Source organism: Cyanistes caeruleus, chromosome 3, assembly GCF_971803275.1.
Source record: "Cyanistes caeruleus chromosome 3, bCyaCae1.hap1.1, whole genome shotgun sequence".
In the NCBI taxonomy this organism is placed as follows: Eukaryota; Metazoa; Chordata; class Aves; order Passeriformes; family Paridae; genus Cyanistes; species Cyanistes caeruleus.
The window spans coordinates 8,731,839-8,749,867 of NC_141703.1; the positions used below are offsets into that span (position 1 = coordinate 8,731,839).

Sequence of the window (18,029 nt, forward strand, 5' to 3'; positions counted from 1 at the left end):
GTTTGTGAAGGAAGGGCTGAGCTGAGGCTGGTTTTTAAACAGGACCAAGGGGCTGGGAGGGATGATGCTTTAGAAAGTGCTTTCCTTGCTGCTACTTGGCATCTCTAGTCATATTTCATGAGGAAAGGTTTCCTGAATACAGCAGTTCCTGTGTTCATCACAGCTCCAGTGCCGCTGCTCTGGTGATCCTCATTCCTAATATTTCTCAGATACTGTAATGATCAAGCAGTATCCATAGCTCTAAAAGCAACATTGGGGCTTCAACCATTTCTCTTTGCTGCCTTTTTTCCAGGGGTTTCAAACATGGAATTGAGTTTCTGGAATGTTTTACTACTAAGTGAAAATTCTGACTATTGGATTGCTGGGATATTGAGGGACTTTTCAGTTCTTTTTTGTGCTGAGGTGCAAACTTTCTGTTAAACCAAAAAGCACTATATAGATCTTGGTATCTAAAAACTCAAATTTCAGTTGGTTGAACAGAGCCTGTTATAGATGATGAAGTTTCAGAAAAGGTGTCTGGGAAACCTCTAGCTTTTATAATCCCCAAAGCCTTCAGGAACATGGCTGATCCTGCCCTCAGGCTGGGAACAGCTTGTATAACCCCTTGAGGCCTCACACAAACCTAATATTCCACAAGTGCTCTATGTAGCTGCTTAGCCTTTGAAAACCAATATGTGCCTTCACTTAAACTTTGATCTGAAACTTTGTTGTATTGTTTGATGTGCTTTTCAAGTTTCAAGCAGGGTTTTTTTTCCAGCAGTATCACTTGATTTAGCTTACAATATTTGTAAATGGCTTGTAAACCCTGCCTCACCCACTTTCTTCTAATCACAATCAGTTCTAGAGTAAGCATTATAATGTTTTCAATCAAACAGATGTTCCTCCTAAGGTTTGCAAGTTATCTGCATCCAAAAGCATGTTTGCTTTTGTTTTTCTTTCTGGCAGAATCATTTGGTCCGTTGTAAGATGCATTTTGCCCCTGTATAGGAGCTTGCTTGCTTGCTTTCTGTAAGCCACTGTAGCTGCAACAACATTACAGGAAAGGGTTTTACTTTTCCAGTACTGTCTTTGTGCATTAAACTGCATTTTTTAGCTGTTAGCTACCTGTTTGTTTTTAATATACATCTATATATATATGGGTAGCTGTTAAGTGTGTTTGTAAAACCACAGAAACTTGCAGAAAAACTGGCAATTTGCAGCACCTGAAACAGCTTCTTTGCCCTCTTTATTTTATTTTTATTAGCCTCTTGATCATGTTGAAAAGCATATTTTTTTAACATCCATAGAAAGGAAGTCAGAAATGTGCATTTGGAGTTTATACATGTAAAATACCCAAGGCATGAATGTCTTGAACTGATTTGCTGAAGGATTACATAATTGGCTGGGGTGACAGCTCAGCCCAAATGAATTTTCATTCACCCAGTCCTCCTCTTGCAGACAGTGTTGTCTTAGGAACTTCAGGTTTAACCCCTTCTATAGAAAAACTGAGGCTTAGTTCTTAGTTAAGGAGGTCTTACAAGCTTGGGTGTGTAAATAAACTGAAATTTAAGGTCTCAGGGCATGGGAAGAACAAGTGGGACAGAAAAGCTGGAGAGTTTGGGCATGAGACCACTGAAGCAGAGATTATAGGAAAGCTCAGGAGTAGGAGGATTTCTTCAGGAGGTGAATGAGACAGAGGCTGTGAATCCAAGATGTGTGGCTTCCCCCAGAAAGTGGTAGGAGGTAGTGCCTGAGACTGTACCAGCAGCCCTGGGGTAACAGTTAAGGAGACAGAGCTGGGTGTTGGCATCACTCATTTTTTCAGCAGTTGACTTCTGTTCCTGTGAGCTCACGCTCCTCATCTGTTGTCTCAGTTTTAATTTGATGCACAACAAACATGAAAAATGGGAGCTACTGTGATACAGTCCCTCAACAAAACGGCCCAAGTCAGTGGATGTGGGGATTTTTTAAATGTTGTTTTGGGACCTGTGGGATAGAGATTAGGGTGAAGGACGGGAAATAGTTCTAAAAAAATCAAACCCCCAAACCAAAACCCACTTTCCACCAAAGCACTTTGCATAATTGTAAGCTGAATAGCAGAGGATGTATTTGACATTCAGAAACAGACTTATAGATGGGAAGAAACAGAGCTGGGATGATTGTGTGGCTGAGCCAAAAAGCTGAACTGTACTCTACCCTTAACCTGAGGGGTTCTGTTAGACTGGTCTGTTTGTTGCTCAGTGTGTTTGGTGACACTGGGAATAATTTCACCTACACATCTTCGTAAAGGGATTTTACTTGTATTGGTGAAAGACAAAAATAAGCATATCACAGTACAACTGCTTCAGAAATGGACTAGTCTAGAGGAAATGCGCCCTTGCAAAAGGGCAAAGATTGATAATTAGTCTCTGATTGTAGTCTGCAGATGCTATTTGTGTTCACTCAGGACCAGCACTGCAAAATAGACATGTAAAGTGTAGTTTCCATTGGGAAAGTGTAGCTATGTCCTAGAGACATAGCACATTGAATATAAATATCCAATGTATGAGAAATGCTGTACTGATTGTTGTTTATTTATGTATGGAGCTGGTCCAACTAGTGTAGGAAAATGTACCTAATAACTGTGGGAATTGAGCTAGAAGTGAACATCTGCCAAACATGATCTAGAATTTTTTTTTAATGTTGTTGTGACTTCGTAAGTATGAAGGCTAAAATTCATGTGTTTTGTTTGTTTAGGGTTTCCAGCTTTCTTGCAAAATTCAAATGTTTTTTCATGCCCCTCCCTCATATCACACATTGTCACACAGGATTTCAGGATTTGTCATCTTTCTCTTTTTGCTTTGCAATCCTTCCCTTCCTCCCTCTCTCCTCTCCTAATACGTGCTTTTCAAATCTTGGGTCTGAGAAAGGGGCAGGCTTAGTCACTGCTTGTGTAGGAAACTCCTATTGAGGAGCTGCCCGTTTTCTGTGTGCACCCTGTTGGCAAAGCTGCACAAAAGGATGTGAAACTTTGGCTAAGAAGGGAAGTCTCTACTTGATACTGTTCTCATCAGCACCACAGGGTGGTGGTAAATCCTCACAAGCTGAGGATACCCATATCCTGAATATTTTACAGTGTAGCCCTGACCAGTTAATAAGGTTTCAGTTTGAGCAGGTTCAGCGTGACGTATTGGCAATATGATTTATGTAAGTGGTATCTTCTAACTGTGGGAGAGCTTGAACCATCACTGAGTTTTGCAAGGCACAGATTACTATGGAAGCAGAACTTTTTTTAATGAGCACTAAGCTAAATGTGGAAAGCTGACAACTGCAGCTAGACCAAGATGTTCCTAATGCAAACTTCTCTTATCAAAGAGCAATTAGATGTGCCTGCTTGAAAACAAGAGGGGAAAATGGCCCAGTTGTCATCAAACTGCCCACATGGTGGCACACTTATCCCATGGACAGAGTGTAGTTAAAACCCCATCTGCCCTCTCAACCCCTCCAATATAATGGCTACAATCTTTAATGTTTGTCATAAAAAATAAGAGCTTCCAGTCTTTAAAGGGCTGACCTCCTCATGGGTAAGTGCACCTCTGCAGTGTTCTTCACTTTAAAGATTGGTGTTTTTTGAAATGAGAGGGATTTTTTTCTTTTTTTTCCTCTGTAACCGTGATTAAGCAAAGTGATTTTATACGTGTCTGAACTTTTACATTTTTCTAATTGCTGTGTGTGGGGTTTTTTCCTTCTCTGTGCCAGAAACACCGTGGTGCTCCCCCATTAAAGTGAAACATGGTTATGCAAACTGCAGGACACCTCAAGGGGAATATTACAAGAATGTGCTGGGCACAAGATGTGATATTCGCTGTCAGAAAGGCTACGAACTGCATGGCCCTCACCAGCTCATTTGTCAGTCAAACAAACGCTGGTCTGGGAAGGTGCTGTGCAAACGTAAGTGGTTACAAAATCTCTGTGTGTGTGACTTGTGCTCCAGGTTCAGACAATAAATTCTCAGTTGCCATTGAAACTGATCTTTGGATTGTTTTTTGTTTTTTTATTTTAAAGGTTGGCAGTATGTTTGGAGATGTAGATTAGTTTGTTGTTGAGGATCTCACAGGGGTATGTGACATGTTAAGCATCTCAGTGGTACAAACACTCTTGTCAGATAGGGAGTATTTTATCAATGTGAGATTTTGATTTGTGGGATTAGTTTTATGACAGAACCATGAAGCTGTTTTAAAATATTGCCCATCTTAGACTTTATAAGTTGACACAATTTGTACCAGGTGTCTAAATGGGCTCTTACAGCAAAACATTTTCTGAGAAAAGAGGAATTGGTACTTGACATCCCTTTTCTCATAAATATTGTATCAGGCCACTAATGCTTATGTAGTGTTACGTAGTGTACTCTGCTGTCTTGCAGAGTAAAAAAAGCAAGTACCGTAAGCAGCAAAGAAAAGAGGCCAAGTTAGCACTAAAACTTTTTTTATTCCAAGAATGCAAAGTAGTTGTTCCATAGAGTTTCAAGTCCCAATTGTTGCCTAGGATTACAAGCCCCAGTAAAAGTAATACCAAGATTTAAGTTGTGGTAATACTGCATAGTTTGGAAAGGTCCCTTCAAATCTTGTGTGCACACAGTTCCTATGTGCAAATAGTGAGATCTGCTATTAGCAGACTGTTTAATAAGGTTATGTTTTGAAATGCAGCTAATGAGAACAATGTGGAAAATCCTCACATGGAACAAGACTTTCTCCCACTTGTAGTTTGCCAGCCATGTCTTTATTTCTCTGTAGTACCCCACATGCGCATTACTTCAGAGGGAGGGTATGAAGTTCCCATAAGTCCTTGTTTCCTTTTCCAGAAAAGCGTTGCCCTACCCTGTCCATGCCAGCCAACGGGGGCTTCAAGTGTTTGGATGGTGCCTACTTTGGCTCGAGGTGTGAGTACTACTGCTCCCCAGGGTACCAGCTGAAGGGGGACCGCATCGTCACCTGCATGGACAACAAAGTCTGGAGCGGCCGGCCAGCCACCTGCGTCGGTGAGTGGGTGTTTGGTCTGCATCCTGAGGTACCTGCCAGTGCCTAAGTCCTGCACACATAAATTCCAAAAGGCCTTTTTATCCAGTTCATGGCGAGAAAAAGTGGCTGTCCCTCTTAAGGAAGCAGAGAACAGTTTTCCAAGGGTGCGAGGTTCTGTCACTCAGTGCTTTCAGTCCAGAGTGAGTATCCAAGCATTACCACTTTAATAGAGATGAGCCTGGTGTAAATGGCCAGCACTTTACAGTGCTTGTAACGGCCTTTGGTGATTCCTGAGTGACTCCTGGGTAGCCTGTGATTACTGTGCTGCTCTGCCAGCATGTTCTCTATGCTGGAGTCGGTCACTTTCTCTTCTGCTTAATGAGTGAAAACAGGTTTGAAAGTAAGCCTGTTGTCTGAACTGTTTTTCTTCTTGGGATCATGGTCCTGAAATATATCCAGAGAATTATATCCAGGATTGTAGTTACCAGCATGGTTGCAGTGAGCTAATTTAAATTTCAGCCTAGTTCACTCTAGTTATGCCAGCGATTTTCATTACATAGTCAGTGGTCTCCTGGGAACCTTGGCTGGAAGAAGTATTCCTATATATGTAAATCTGAAGAGAGAGGAACAAATATTGAGATTTAACTTTCCTGACTACTAATGAAATTTCAGCACATAGCAAAGTCTCAGCTTGCTGCCCCTGTTTCTGGGAAGCCTCTCATAAAAGCTTCGGCAGCCACCCACAAAAGAAAATATTTTTTGGCCATCTGAAATTTAAATTTAATTTTTGGCCATTGGTAATTTAAAGCATGTGGGTGGTAGGGTGTTTGCTCTTAGTGTCTTGTATGTATGATAACTTGGTTTTCCTCAGAATGCCTGTGTCTCAGTCTAGGTTTGGAGCCTCTCCATGGTGGCCTGATGTTCATAAAATATTTTTCAGGTTTCCTGTTATTTGGTGTTGTACAAATGTAGGAATGAGCTGCTTAGGTCTAGACTGTGGTGTCTCTTTGTTTGCAAAAACAAGCTTTGTCTTTCTCAGTGGTGTGGGCAGAGGAAGAAAAGCATTTTAAATTTGGAAATGATAAAATACTGTCCTCTGTATTTCCTGGCACTTTCAGAAGCTCATCTGTTTGCAGAGATGGTGTGCTTGTTACAAAGGATACTGTATTGCAGAGTAAAGTAAGCAAGTACCTTAAGCAGCAAAGAAAAGAGGCTAAGTTAGCACTACCACTTCTCTTTTATTCCAAAAATGCAGAGTAGTTGTAGTTGTAGGGTTTCAAGTTGTTGCCTAGGAGTACAAGTCCCAAGTAACCCAGTAAAAGTAATATTAGAATTTAAGTAGTGGTAATAATGCTTAGTTTGGAAAGGTTCCTTCAAATCTTGTGTGCACACAGTTCTTATATATGATAGTGAAATCTGCTGTTAGCATTAATAAGGTTGTATTTTGACCTCTTGATAGGCAGGATAGAGATTTTTTTTTTTTGTGACCAGACATCACAGGCATAATTCTAACAGTATAATGAGGTTTGCAATTGAACACTTGTTCCTTAGTGTAATTCAGAAGTTACAGAAGTGTAGCCTATGCAGTGGCCAGGAGAGGACTGGCTGAACAACCCACTTGCAGCTGAGGAGTGAAACTGGGGGGAGCAGTGAAATACAAAGGCAAAAAGGCTGCTTGATTTCTTAACTTTGTTATACAAACAATTGCAGTGTGTACAGTAGGGATGCTACTTGTGATCAGAGGCATGGGCTGGTAAACTTCATGTCATGGAACTGTCCTGGGGATTCCACATTTGAGTTTTTGGCATTGAGTATGGCTAAAATTACCATCAGAGCTGAACTTAAAGTGCTCTTGAAAACAAGGGGCTTTCCTCTACCCTTTTATACTGCAGTTGCACTGCGTAGTATTTTTGCACTAAATTATGTGGGCTTCGCAGAGCAGCAGTGAAGATCCATGTAGGAAAGGCTATCAGTAGTCAAACATGTATTCATTTAAAGGAGGGAAAAAAAGATATATATATTTTTTAATTAGATATGTTCTACAAGTGGCTTACAGAAGTCCTTATAGTCAGTGAGTATTCTGTTGTAACAAAGCAGACTGTCTCCTGTCCCCATCCTGTAAGAGGAGGGATACCCCTCATGTTGCTGAAATAATTTTGATTAAAAGAAAAAACAATGTACAGCTGGTTTTGGTTATCAGTTAGCTAAAATGCCAATAGTCACTTGAATAATATTTCCATTATATCTTTAATGCACTGTAACATTTATTGAAATAGATACTTTCCTCTAGAAGATTGAGAAATGTTGCTGTCTTTTCTTCTGGAAAGATTGCCTTTTCCTGCTGACTGTATAACAGAGGTTGTTTTAAATGGCTTTTACCAAACTAAATCATCCTTTTGTCACATCCAGAGGCTGTATTGATAGGATGCTTGTCCTAGTAGTGCTGGCTACTGATGTAAGACATGATTGTAGGAGTTACTAGGAAAAAATCAAATGCAGCATTGATTCTCCACAAAATGGTAATTACCAGTCTTCTGTTTCTCATTTTGTCATTACTGCAGGAAAAATAATCAGCATGTTAAGAGTAACATGCAAAGTTACCGTGCAGAGACAGATTGATGTTCAGTGTGCTTTAAAAATGCTCTTAATCACTTTAACTACTGCACAGATGGACAAAGAAAAGAATGCAGATAAACAGAGCATCCAGGCTCCTTGGCTGTGATCTTGGACATCCCTCCTTGGAGTTCAAAGCCATTCATTTGTCAACTTTACTTTTTAACTGAACTATGTACAGAAATTTACAGTAACTACTTCTAGTTGGGCTTTCTGCACTGCAAAGGGCTGATCATTGTCGGCTCTTCTTAAAAAAATGTGAGAAGTAGAGGCTCTGAGTAACTTGGTTTGGATGAATCCAGGGCTGAGGAGGCCAGCTGCAGGTGGTCCTGGGTTACCCTGACACCGGGGAAGGAGCTGTGAAGAAAATACACAGCTCTAGCAGATGCTCCAGTGCCCTTTTCTGTGACATTCATTTCAACAGATACTGAACCTCCGAGGATCCAGTGCCCGAGTGTGAAGGAGAAAACCGCAGAGCCCAACAAGTTGACAGCCAGAGTGTTCTGGGACACCCCGGAGGGACGAGACACTGCTGACGGGATTCTGACAGAGTAGGTGAAAATCTCTATGTGTTTGCATCCTCTCCTTCTTACTCCTTTGTTAGCAATACAGCAGGCCAGGTACCCTTTTCCCTTCATTCATCCAAGATGCTTTTTTATAGCTGTCACATACCGCTGCTCTATAGTGAGTTGCATGTTTCACTGGAAAAGCTGGCAATTTGGAGGTGAGTTGTTCAGGAGCTGGTTACCCAGTTGTGGTTATTTAGAGCTGGTGGAATAAACCACAGCAGCATTTTGACTGTACCTGTGAAGTTTTCCAGAGCTTCTTTGCGAGTCTCATAATTAACAAGTTTTCTTACACCAAGTTACCTTTTGTACGTAACAATGAAAACAGAGTAGTGCATTGGAGGTAACAGAAGAGGTAAATTTGACTGTCTAAAAAAAAACAAACAAGGTGTGTCACAAAATAATGTCTGCAGCCATCTTCGGGTTTCTTCATAAAGTAGTGCTGGCCACTGATGTCCCAGGATTCTGCGGTTACCCTTCAACTAACAATTCTTGTTTGTAGCCTTGATGGTTTTAAACACTGTATCTAGACATAACACTTCAAAATTTCCTTGTCAGTTTCTATGGTTTCATAGTCCCATTTTCCAGAAGAACAGGGTGTAATTCTGGTGGTACTACTGTCTCTGATTTTCCCATTTTTATAATGTGGGATTTAGGTCAATCTGTCTGGATTAATGTAATGGTGGGAGCATGGAAAATCGGTTTCTATCAGTAAGCAAGTTGCATCATTACATTAGTGGACCAGTTAAGCTTAGAAGCTCAAAGTTGTTAAGCTTGAAGATGTTTACAGTTTCATGTGAATACAAAAAAACTAATGAAAGACAATGATATTGCCCTTTTATTGCTGTAATTTAATAATTTCATAAAGAATTCATTACATAATTAAAAGCTTAATTGCCATTAAGGTCTGATGTAACAATTTGGTGACAATTAATAACATCAGAAACTACACATGGTAAAGTAAAAACTTGGAAAATGTCAGGATGAAGAAATTCTGAAGTCTTTTTGGCAAAGGAAGGTCTGATGATAGGCAAAAAATTGGGGAATATCCCATGCTAACTTTGTCATATGAGTAACTTTTGTCAGCTCAGAAGAGCTAAGCTCTTGATTCAGTGGAAGCTTCTCCATAAGTCACATCTCTATAAAATATTGCTTAACTGTGATGTTTATATTATAGAGTATGCAGTGCTTTTCTTAAATGCACAGTCCTTCAGTTTCAGGAGTACAAAAGATTTTCCATTACATGGAAACCTGTTTGGTTGCATACTCTCTGCTTCTATACTGAGATTGTTTTATTCATCTGAATTCTCCCACCTTGTTTGCAGGACAGGGGCAAATTCCAGGTGAAAATGCTGCTGTAGATCACCATACCCTAGTGCTGTGACACTGAATCTCACTTTCTGTTCCAATTCTGTTCATATTAACAGTCACAAATACCAATCATAGGAGCAGTTCAGAGCAGACAGATGGGAATACATCCCCGCTGTAAGAGGCTGGAAGTTTTCTTTTTTAATGTTGACTTCTTATGAAAGGAGAAGGAAGCTTGAGTTCCTCTGAGCATGATGGGCTTGGCTACTCCATGCATTGTTTTATAGGAAGGGGGCAGATCCTGCCCATTCTAACCCCCTTGTCTCAGCAGGGTGGGCTGTAGGTAGCAAATTTAAATACTCTGGTTGCTGGTGCCCAGCTTCTTCCTTCTCAAATCTTCTGTTCTGCAGGCAGCAAGACAGTCCTAGCATGGCAGTCCCTCTGCAGGCTTTTACAGCATTGTGAGTGAATAAATACTGGTGAATTTATGAATGTCTGCCCTGTTTTATCTCTTGGTTTAGTGTTATTTTGAAAGGCCTGCCACCAGGGTCACATTTTCCAGAAGGCGACCACAAAATCCACTATACTGTGTATGACAGAGCTGAAAACAAAGGCACCTGCAAATTTCTTGTTAAAGTCAGAGGTAAGGATGATGTTTTACCCTGTAAATACAGACACTGACTTGCACCTGTCTTAGTAGCCAATTTGAAAATGTCCTCATTTCTGTATTTATGTGCATATGTCTCTGTATATAAACCCCTATGATGATGCTGAAAGAGAAAATGGAGTCTTGCTGAAGACCCTGGGGGCCAGGTCTGCAGCATTCCTGCACATGCAGGAAGAACTGCTTTGATCAGCCCTGCCTCCAGCTGCACACCCCTTCTGCCAGCTTCTCCATGATGCATAGCCTGTGAGCTGCTGAAATGAGGAGGTGAAGGCATTTTTTTCAACTGAGGCTCACGTATCAAGCAGGGCTGCCCTTTCACAGGTTAACCTCTGGAGTTGAATATGCAGAAGTGACCCATAGTTTTCAGCTTCAGCCCTTTGTGCTCCATGACCTTTTGTTACATGTATACACCTACACACATTTCATTTTACGTAAGAGTGAGGGGTGGGGGAGTTCAGGTTGATTGTTTGGGGGTTTTAAGTACATGACTAATAAAACAGAAAGCAAACAGAAAAATGTCTTTAATACTGGTATTCCACTGACCTGTTCTACCTTAGTAACAAATGGTGATTCATGCTGTGTCTTTCATTTTGTTTTTTTTTCCTCTTGCTCAAAGTCAGGCGCTGTGTGAAGTTAAATGCCCCAGATAATGGCTACATCAAATGCTCAGGTGATGGAAATAACTATGGTGCTACCTGTGAGTTCTCCTGCATTGGTGGCTATGAGCTGCAAGGAAGCCCAGCCCGAGTCTGCCAATACAATTTGGGGTGGTCAGGAGTGGAGCCAACCTGTGCACGTGAGTATTTCACCGCTCCACCAGGAGGAATTCAGCACAATGGTTCTTAGGGCAGTGAGAATTTGGGAAGGGGGTGTGTAGTGGAATACAGCTGCAGTGTCCCAGAGGTAGGAGACTTAACATCATCTTTGTCTCCCTTCCCAGTCTGCACTTAATGGCTGAAGCCTTTGCCACCTTTGACTGCTCTTTCCTAGAGTTTTTTTTTGTTCAAAGCTTTCTACAAGATGTCACATTCTGGAGTCGTTCCATTGTGCAAGCTGGAACAGTCTGCAGTAAAATTGTTGGCTTCAATGAGGCCAGAATTTCACGCATATCTTCATTATTATTATTTCTTGTTCTTGTGTTTCTACTGTCTAACTCTGCCTCTAGAAATGGATCTGTTTTCAGTATGCTTCATAACTTTTGTTTTAATTTTATTCCAGCCATGAATATTAATGTGAATGTTAGGACTGCAGCTGCACTTCTGGATCAATTTTATGAGAAGCGGAGACTGCTAATTATTTCAACTCCTACTGCAGCTAACTTCTTCTACAGGATGCAGCTGGGGATGCTGCAGGTAAAACACATTTGAGGGGGATGTGCAACTGTTTTTTTTCTTTAAAGACCCAAGAAGACAAGCTCCACTGTTTAAAATAAATCCACAAACTTCAGCTGTGATATTGTAGCCACTGTAAGATCTGGCTCAAGCAGTCATAGTTCCAGATTAATCCTTTTCACAGGGGTTTGAGTTGAGATATCCCCCAGTCACTAACTCAGCTCCATTCTGGATTGTGCTGCCTCTGACCAGTCACTGAATCCCAGGCAGTTCTGGCTCTTCCATCCTCCTCAAATTTATTTAACTCATGCTCAATAATAATTCCCTTTCTCAGCTGCTAAAGAGGTTTAAAAAAAACCCAAACCCAACCCTCCAGCTCTTCAGCAGCTCATGGAGACCAGGCTTACAGAATTTGCAACTACAGTGCAAGGGAGTAAAAAGTGCACCAGCAAACAAAGGACCAGAGACACAGCACAGAAATCATCCATAGTGTTTGAGATGACACTAGGGTGTTTTGTTCCAAAAAACCCAAAACACCTGTTACTTTTCCTTATGTGTTGTAAGTGTGATGCCCTTGTTGGCTTTTTGCTAGACTTATGGATAGATCTCCAAAATATATGTGTGTCCTCAGGAAAGGGAAGGAAAAGAACTAGTCCTGTATTCTTTCACAGCTACAAGTGCTTCTATCTCGTTTTTTTTTCTCACCAGTTGTAACAAAATTCAGTATAAATAGTTACTGAGATATGAATGTGATGATTTTTTAACTGCTGGCTTATATTATGGTAGTATGTAAGAAAAAAAACAAGAAGAAAGAAGAAAAAGAAGAAGCTCCTTTTCCCTATTAGATAAACTTGGCAAGAAAATTCAATATATTGATCAAACTGAATTTAATGGCTGTAGTACATTTTCCATTTCTTGACAGCAAGCAAATGAGTTGGCATGGAAGAAAACTTTCTGCTGTCAACTTCTGTTTCATATAATTTGCTTTGGTTGCCAAATTAGATTATTGGTACAATGCTTTAGACCCTGGCATCTTTTCTTATAACTAGGGAAAAGTAGATTTTTTTCCTAGGTGGTCCCTGTGTGCTGGTTTTCTTAGAGTATTTGAGAATCTGTTACTTAACCTCCCCTGCAGTCATAAAGCTTCAGTTCTCTGCCACGAGAATTTAAATGTTTGCAAAGTATGCTCTCAAATCAGTTGAAAACATGTAAATAACTTCAGAAGAGGGGACTCTGTGAACACTTGCTGCACACTCAAAACATCCCCCTGTTCTCTCAGGGATAACCACCACCCCTCTTTCTCCTCTTAACCCTTGCAGCCGGCACAGTGTGGGTTAGACCTGCGACACGTCACCTTGGTGGAGTTGGTTGGTATGTTCCCAGCACTGATAGGAAGAATAGGAGTGAAGCTGCTGCCCCCATCACTTGCCCTGCAGCTCAGGTAAAGGAAGCTCTCACTGCTGTTGTGTTTGCACCTTACCCTACAAGCTGCATTGTTGTGATCCCTGCACTTTACTCTCCAAATACACGTATTCTACTGGAATGTACACAGCTAGACACTGTAAAGTAGATATTGGTGAGCACACTTGAGGATTTATTTGCTCTCTGTGTAATAGCTACAGCAAATTAAAACACAGCAGCAAATTTATTTATTTATATATTTAATACGACTCTGTTCATAAGCGTGTAAGTTTGTATTTTTGGGTGCTGCCACTGAAAACACTTCAGTGTTTTTACTGTCTGTATTCGTATTGGAGTTGCTTTGCAAGGACAGCCCCAAATGGCAGAGACAGCCCATCCTCTGCACCAGTGCTTGTGGTGGTTGTGGCCAGGCCTAAAGGGGAGGCAGTGAAAGGGGAAACTCTTTGAAGTCCCACATGTTGGAGTGGGATGGGCAGTATTTCAAAGAGGAAATTATCTCAGCCTCACCAGCCTGACTGCAGCATCAGCAGTTTTGCTGAGGTGCCTAAACTGTTTTGACTTGGGTTTAGACTGGCAGAGGATTGGTTTTCACTTGAAAAGGAGACTTCAAATGCCAGCATTTCCTAGGGACTGGAAGTGAAAAAAAGCCAAAAGGGATGGCCTCATTGGCAGGGAAAGAAAGAGCTGTTTAGAAAAAAGTCAAGGAGCATTTTAGGCAGCATAATCTTTGATATGCCTGAGGAAAAGGAGTAAGTTTTAATTGGAGACAATGAAAATTGCTGACATAGCAGAGAGGGGATTTTTTAAAAATTATTAAAAAAACCCTGTTCTCAATAAAAGAAAAAGGAAAGCAAAAAAAAAAAACCACTTCCTTTTTTGAATAAAGATACTTTTACTGAAGTTGAAATTATTTTCTTGTGGCTCTGTAGAAAATAATAAGCTCTCTTAACACCTCATTCCCTGATGCCCTGCAACCTTTAATGAGGCTGCATTTCAGAAATTGGTATGCCCTGCCCTGCACTCAGTGAAAGTTAGTTTTCCATTGATTTTTTTCTTTGTTGCTGCTTAGTGTGTGAATTATAGTTTTCCAGTTCTGCAAGGTGCTCAAATCAATATGAAATGCACTCTTAAGAATAAAGGTGTTCAGAATTGACATTTCAGTAATCTAATGAGCACAGGTACCTCAGTTAAAACTTTGGAAAGCACAGAAGATTAACATTTGGATTTTTAGGAGCATTTTTTCTTAGATGGTATATGGCACAAGGTGAATGTGGTTTTCTATCACCATTGCTTAGCTTTAATCTTTATTTTAGTTTTAATGGCCAAGCTTCCTAATGGCAACAAGACTATGCTTAGAGCACTCAGACTTGTTAGGAGGCTGTGGAAGGCCAATTTTGGTGCTTCACACCTTTCCAAAATGCCCCAGACTCTCCTTCATGGCAGCTTTCTCTCATTCTCTCATGGCTGCCCGAATTTATTTACCCCACACTAACAATGACTGACTTCATATCTAAGGATCTTCTGATATATTACTCCTTCAAGCAAAAGATGAAAAGAGGACTACAGATAAACTTTTGTTACTTACTCAGCTTTTGCTACTTGAGGAGTTCAAATGACCACTTCCACCACTTTGGAAGAAGGACTCCTCCGTGATTAGCAGTGGCTTTTATTCCTCTAAAATTTGAGTCACAGATGATTATTACTTTTAGGTAACAGTGAAAGCAGACTCCAAGAATTTTGTCCTGCTTTTTCTTACTGTGATTTATATACCATGGAAAGCCAAGAAATGGAAGCCAAGAAAGGGAATAGTCTTCCTTGTAACTCAAGCTTCATCACAAGGGTTTTCTTTAGGCAATGTTCACACTACTTTTTTTGTCTAACCTTGTTTCACTCTTGTGACAGCAGTGGGTAATGGCAGAGAACAGAGCTGGGTGCAGTCACTTTGACACTCCCCTTATGTGAAGGCAGGAGCTGCAGCACACGCAGGCACCTCCTCTTTATCTGGCTCATTGTTAATGCTGAAACCATCTGGACTCTGTATAGCCCCTGTGACCATCCCCACCTTCCTCTGCTCAGACTCAAGAGGCTGGTGCTTCCCTTTAACAAAATCAGTTCCTTACTTTGCAGGCTGCTGCTGAGGATCCCCTACTACAATTTCAACATCGTGGTGATGGACAAGCACGGCATGGACAAGGAGCGCTACCCTTTCCCAGCAACACCTGCTGAGCTCTTTGCCCTTATTGACAAATTCCCCTTGAGAAAAGATGAGATGAAACTGCAAGCAGAAATTGGTCAGTCATGTCCCTAATTCAGCATTCCAGGGCCTGCAGTTGTTGGTGAATTTTTTTTTTATCTACATAGTTCTCCCCTTGGTGCTAAACAAAACATGGCTTTCTTAATCACTGATGTGAATGTTTGTGTGTATTAGTAAATCTGTCCAGCCATGTAGCTGCTCTGCATAGAAGGGTGCACAATGCTCTTTTGTACTTTCAGTCGTCTTTAAATCATGGAGTGGCCTGGGTTGGAAGTGACTTTAAATATCAAGTTCCAACCCTACTGCTATGGACAGGGACATCTTGCACTATCCCAGGTTGCTCAGAGCCCCATCCAGCCTGGCCTTGAACACTGCCAGGGATGGGGCATCCACAGCTTCTCTGGGAAACCTGTGCCAGGGCCTCACCACCTGCGCAGTGAAGAGTTTTTCCCTAATATCTAATCTGAACCTGTTCTCTTTACAAGCTGAAGCCATTCCCTCTTGTCTGTCACTCCAGACTCTTGTTAAAAATCCCTCTCCATCTTTCCTGTAGGCTCTGTTCAGGGACTGGAAGGCCAAAATTAGGTCATCCCTAAGCCTTCTCTTTTCCCAGCTAAACAGTCCCAATTCTCTCAGCCTTTCCTCATAGGAGAGGTTCTCTATTCCTCTGATCACCTCTGTGGCCTTCTCTGGACTTGCTCTGACAGGTTGATGTCCTTTCTCCTGCTGGAGACCCCACAGCTGGATGAATGTGGATGTAGGATTTACTACCTAATGGAATTTCTTGTACAGAGAGTGAAGAACTGTGGCATGTTTCTGGGAGTTTATTTTGGATGTTTCATTCAGTGTAAAATTGGGGTTTATTTCTTACTGTTTATAATTCTTTTTATTAATAAAATATTGTTTTGTGTAAAAATATTTTATATATTAGTAAAGGTCTATCTGCACAAACTAGTCTTTGAAGTAAGTCGTGATATTAAAGGCTAAAGTCCTTGAAACCTTCCTGCAGAAGAGAGAGTAAGGCAAAACAATATCCTTGTGTACAGGAGAAAAAATGCAAACCTGTGTGCATTAGCCACTAGCAACTTGCTTAGCCTGCGGACCCTGTAGAACCCTATAAAAGTGTGCTAAAGATAGAAATAAATGGCGTTCACATTTACTTCTGTGAAGAGTGGTGAAAAAGCTGGTGGTCTCTCAGTATGTGGTGCTTTGAACGGGACACCCTGCGGGCAGGAGTCTTTGGTGTGTCCACGCACGGTGGGATGGAGCCTTGGACCGAGGCTGGTGGAGCGGATCTGAGCACAGATAGACGCTGCCTTGGATCGGTACCGGATGGGCGACCCGCGGATAAAGGGGAGTGAGTCGCTGGGGGAGTCCGAAGGCGGAGGAGTAAGAGAGGGGTCGCTACCCTCCCCCAGCCATGGACACAGGGAAAAATGGATGTGGAGTCTGCAGCAGCTAAAAAACTGCTTCTTTGTATTCTCGTTAAACGAGGCAAAACAGCCTGGGAAAAGGACCTGGATATGCTCATTATATGGACTAATAATCACAGGCATTTAGCAGTGCCCTCACTGCTCTTTACGGTAGAGGTATGGACGGATTTAAGGGCTCTGATCTGGGAAACGGCAATCACGGAAATAATAATTAGTTAAGAGAACTTTACTGTACAAGACAAAGTTAAGTTAGAGCATATATTAGCTATTTGCTGTTTTCTCCACAGTTTTAATAAGGTAATTTAATGATTTCAATGTGAGTCCTTTTATTATATACAACACATAAAACTGCATATATACCAATTTGGATTTTGGATTTTAGTTTAAGAGTTGGACTTGATGTTTCTGAAAAGTGCTACAAAAGCTGAATGGCAACTTGCCAAATCCTGTGTTGTTGTGGTTTTTCTCTAGAAAAACTGCACTTTAAAATCCTAACCAATTTAAGCATATACTAGGCAAATTTGTATTATGAATAAGTATTTTTAGTAACATTTGCAGTTATTGTGAGTTATTCCCAAAGCTAGATGACATAGAATTGTGATGTATTTGTTACATTTTTATAATCTTTATAGTGAATCCATGTTACTGTTATATTGTGTTTAAAAGGTATATATCAAACTTTTAGTTGCCTTTTTGTAGTAACAGAATAAGATTAAGTTATGTTTTTATTTAATATAGATTAAGTGTTAATAGAATTAAGAATAGTCAAGATTTATTATGTTTAGGCTTGAATGTTTTTAAGTTAAGTTTTTTAACTTAGATCTTATTTTAAGGTTAAGTCTTGTTATTCCCTTTTGTTATGGATGCTAAATGTGAAGCAGGGAGCAAAGTGTCTGTGGAAATTGAAGGCCACATAACTTTCTCAGTCTTGCCTGAGAAAGTGGCTTGGGAAATCATAAGGAGGAATTAAAACAATCCTCAGAGACAGAAAACAGCCTTGCAGGTGCTGTTTGTCTGTTCCTTGTTTTCTGGCAAGAGAAAGTCGAGCGGTGGTGAGCCCCACTAACCAATGATGGTGATGTGTTAGTTTACTAACCAATAAGAGTTTCTTTTCTGTACTTTTCACGTATCTATAAAAAAGATCTGAAGCAATAAACTGAGAAAAATTCTCCTGATTGGCTCCCTAGAGAGTCTGTGTCGTTCTTCTCGCCGTTCCTAATAGAGCAACATTTTGTCATAAATAATTATTATTAGGTTTAAATATTGTTTAATTAAAATTGTTTATGTTTTATTGGAGACACTTGTCTAAACTGCAAAGTATAGTTATTTTCCTTGAGAAATGAAGATAGCTACAACTGAAACAGCTGTGACAGAACACTGGTGAACGCCTGCTTATGGATAGAAGTGAATGCAGTCTGTGACACCCTTGACTTCATCGGGAGTTCTATTGTTTGTTGCA

The 18,029-nt window shown here is 40.7% G+C and overlaps 1 protein-coding gene across 2 annotated transcripts in view; it reads left to right on the forward strand.

Moving 5' to 3' along the window:
* SRPX (sushi repeat containing protein X-linked) overlaps positions 1-17,745 on the forward strand; it is a 40,768-nt gene extending 23,023 nt beyond the window's left edge. For both annotated transcript variants that reach the window (XM_086879753.1, XM_023923529.2), the window contains exons 3-10: positions 3,718-3,909; positions 4,820-4,996; positions 8,014-8,140; positions 9,985-10,106; positions 10,747-10,926; positions 11,349-11,482; positions 12,781-12,902; positions 15,011-17,745. In XM_086879753.1, the coding sequence (XP_086735879.1) occupies positions 3,718-3,909; positions 4,820-4,996; positions 8,014-8,140; positions 9,985-10,106; positions 10,747-10,926; positions 11,349-11,482; positions 12,781-12,902; positions 15,011-15,191 (1,235 nt within the window). In that variant the 3' untranslated portion in view covers positions 15,192-17,745. The remainder of the gene's footprint in view (positions 1-3,717; positions 3,910-4,819; positions 4,997-8,013; positions 8,141-9,984; positions 10,107-10,746; positions 10,927-11,348; positions 11,483-12,780; positions 12,903-15,010) is intronic.
* The last annotated feature ends 284 nt before the right edge of the window (positions 17,746-18,029 follow it).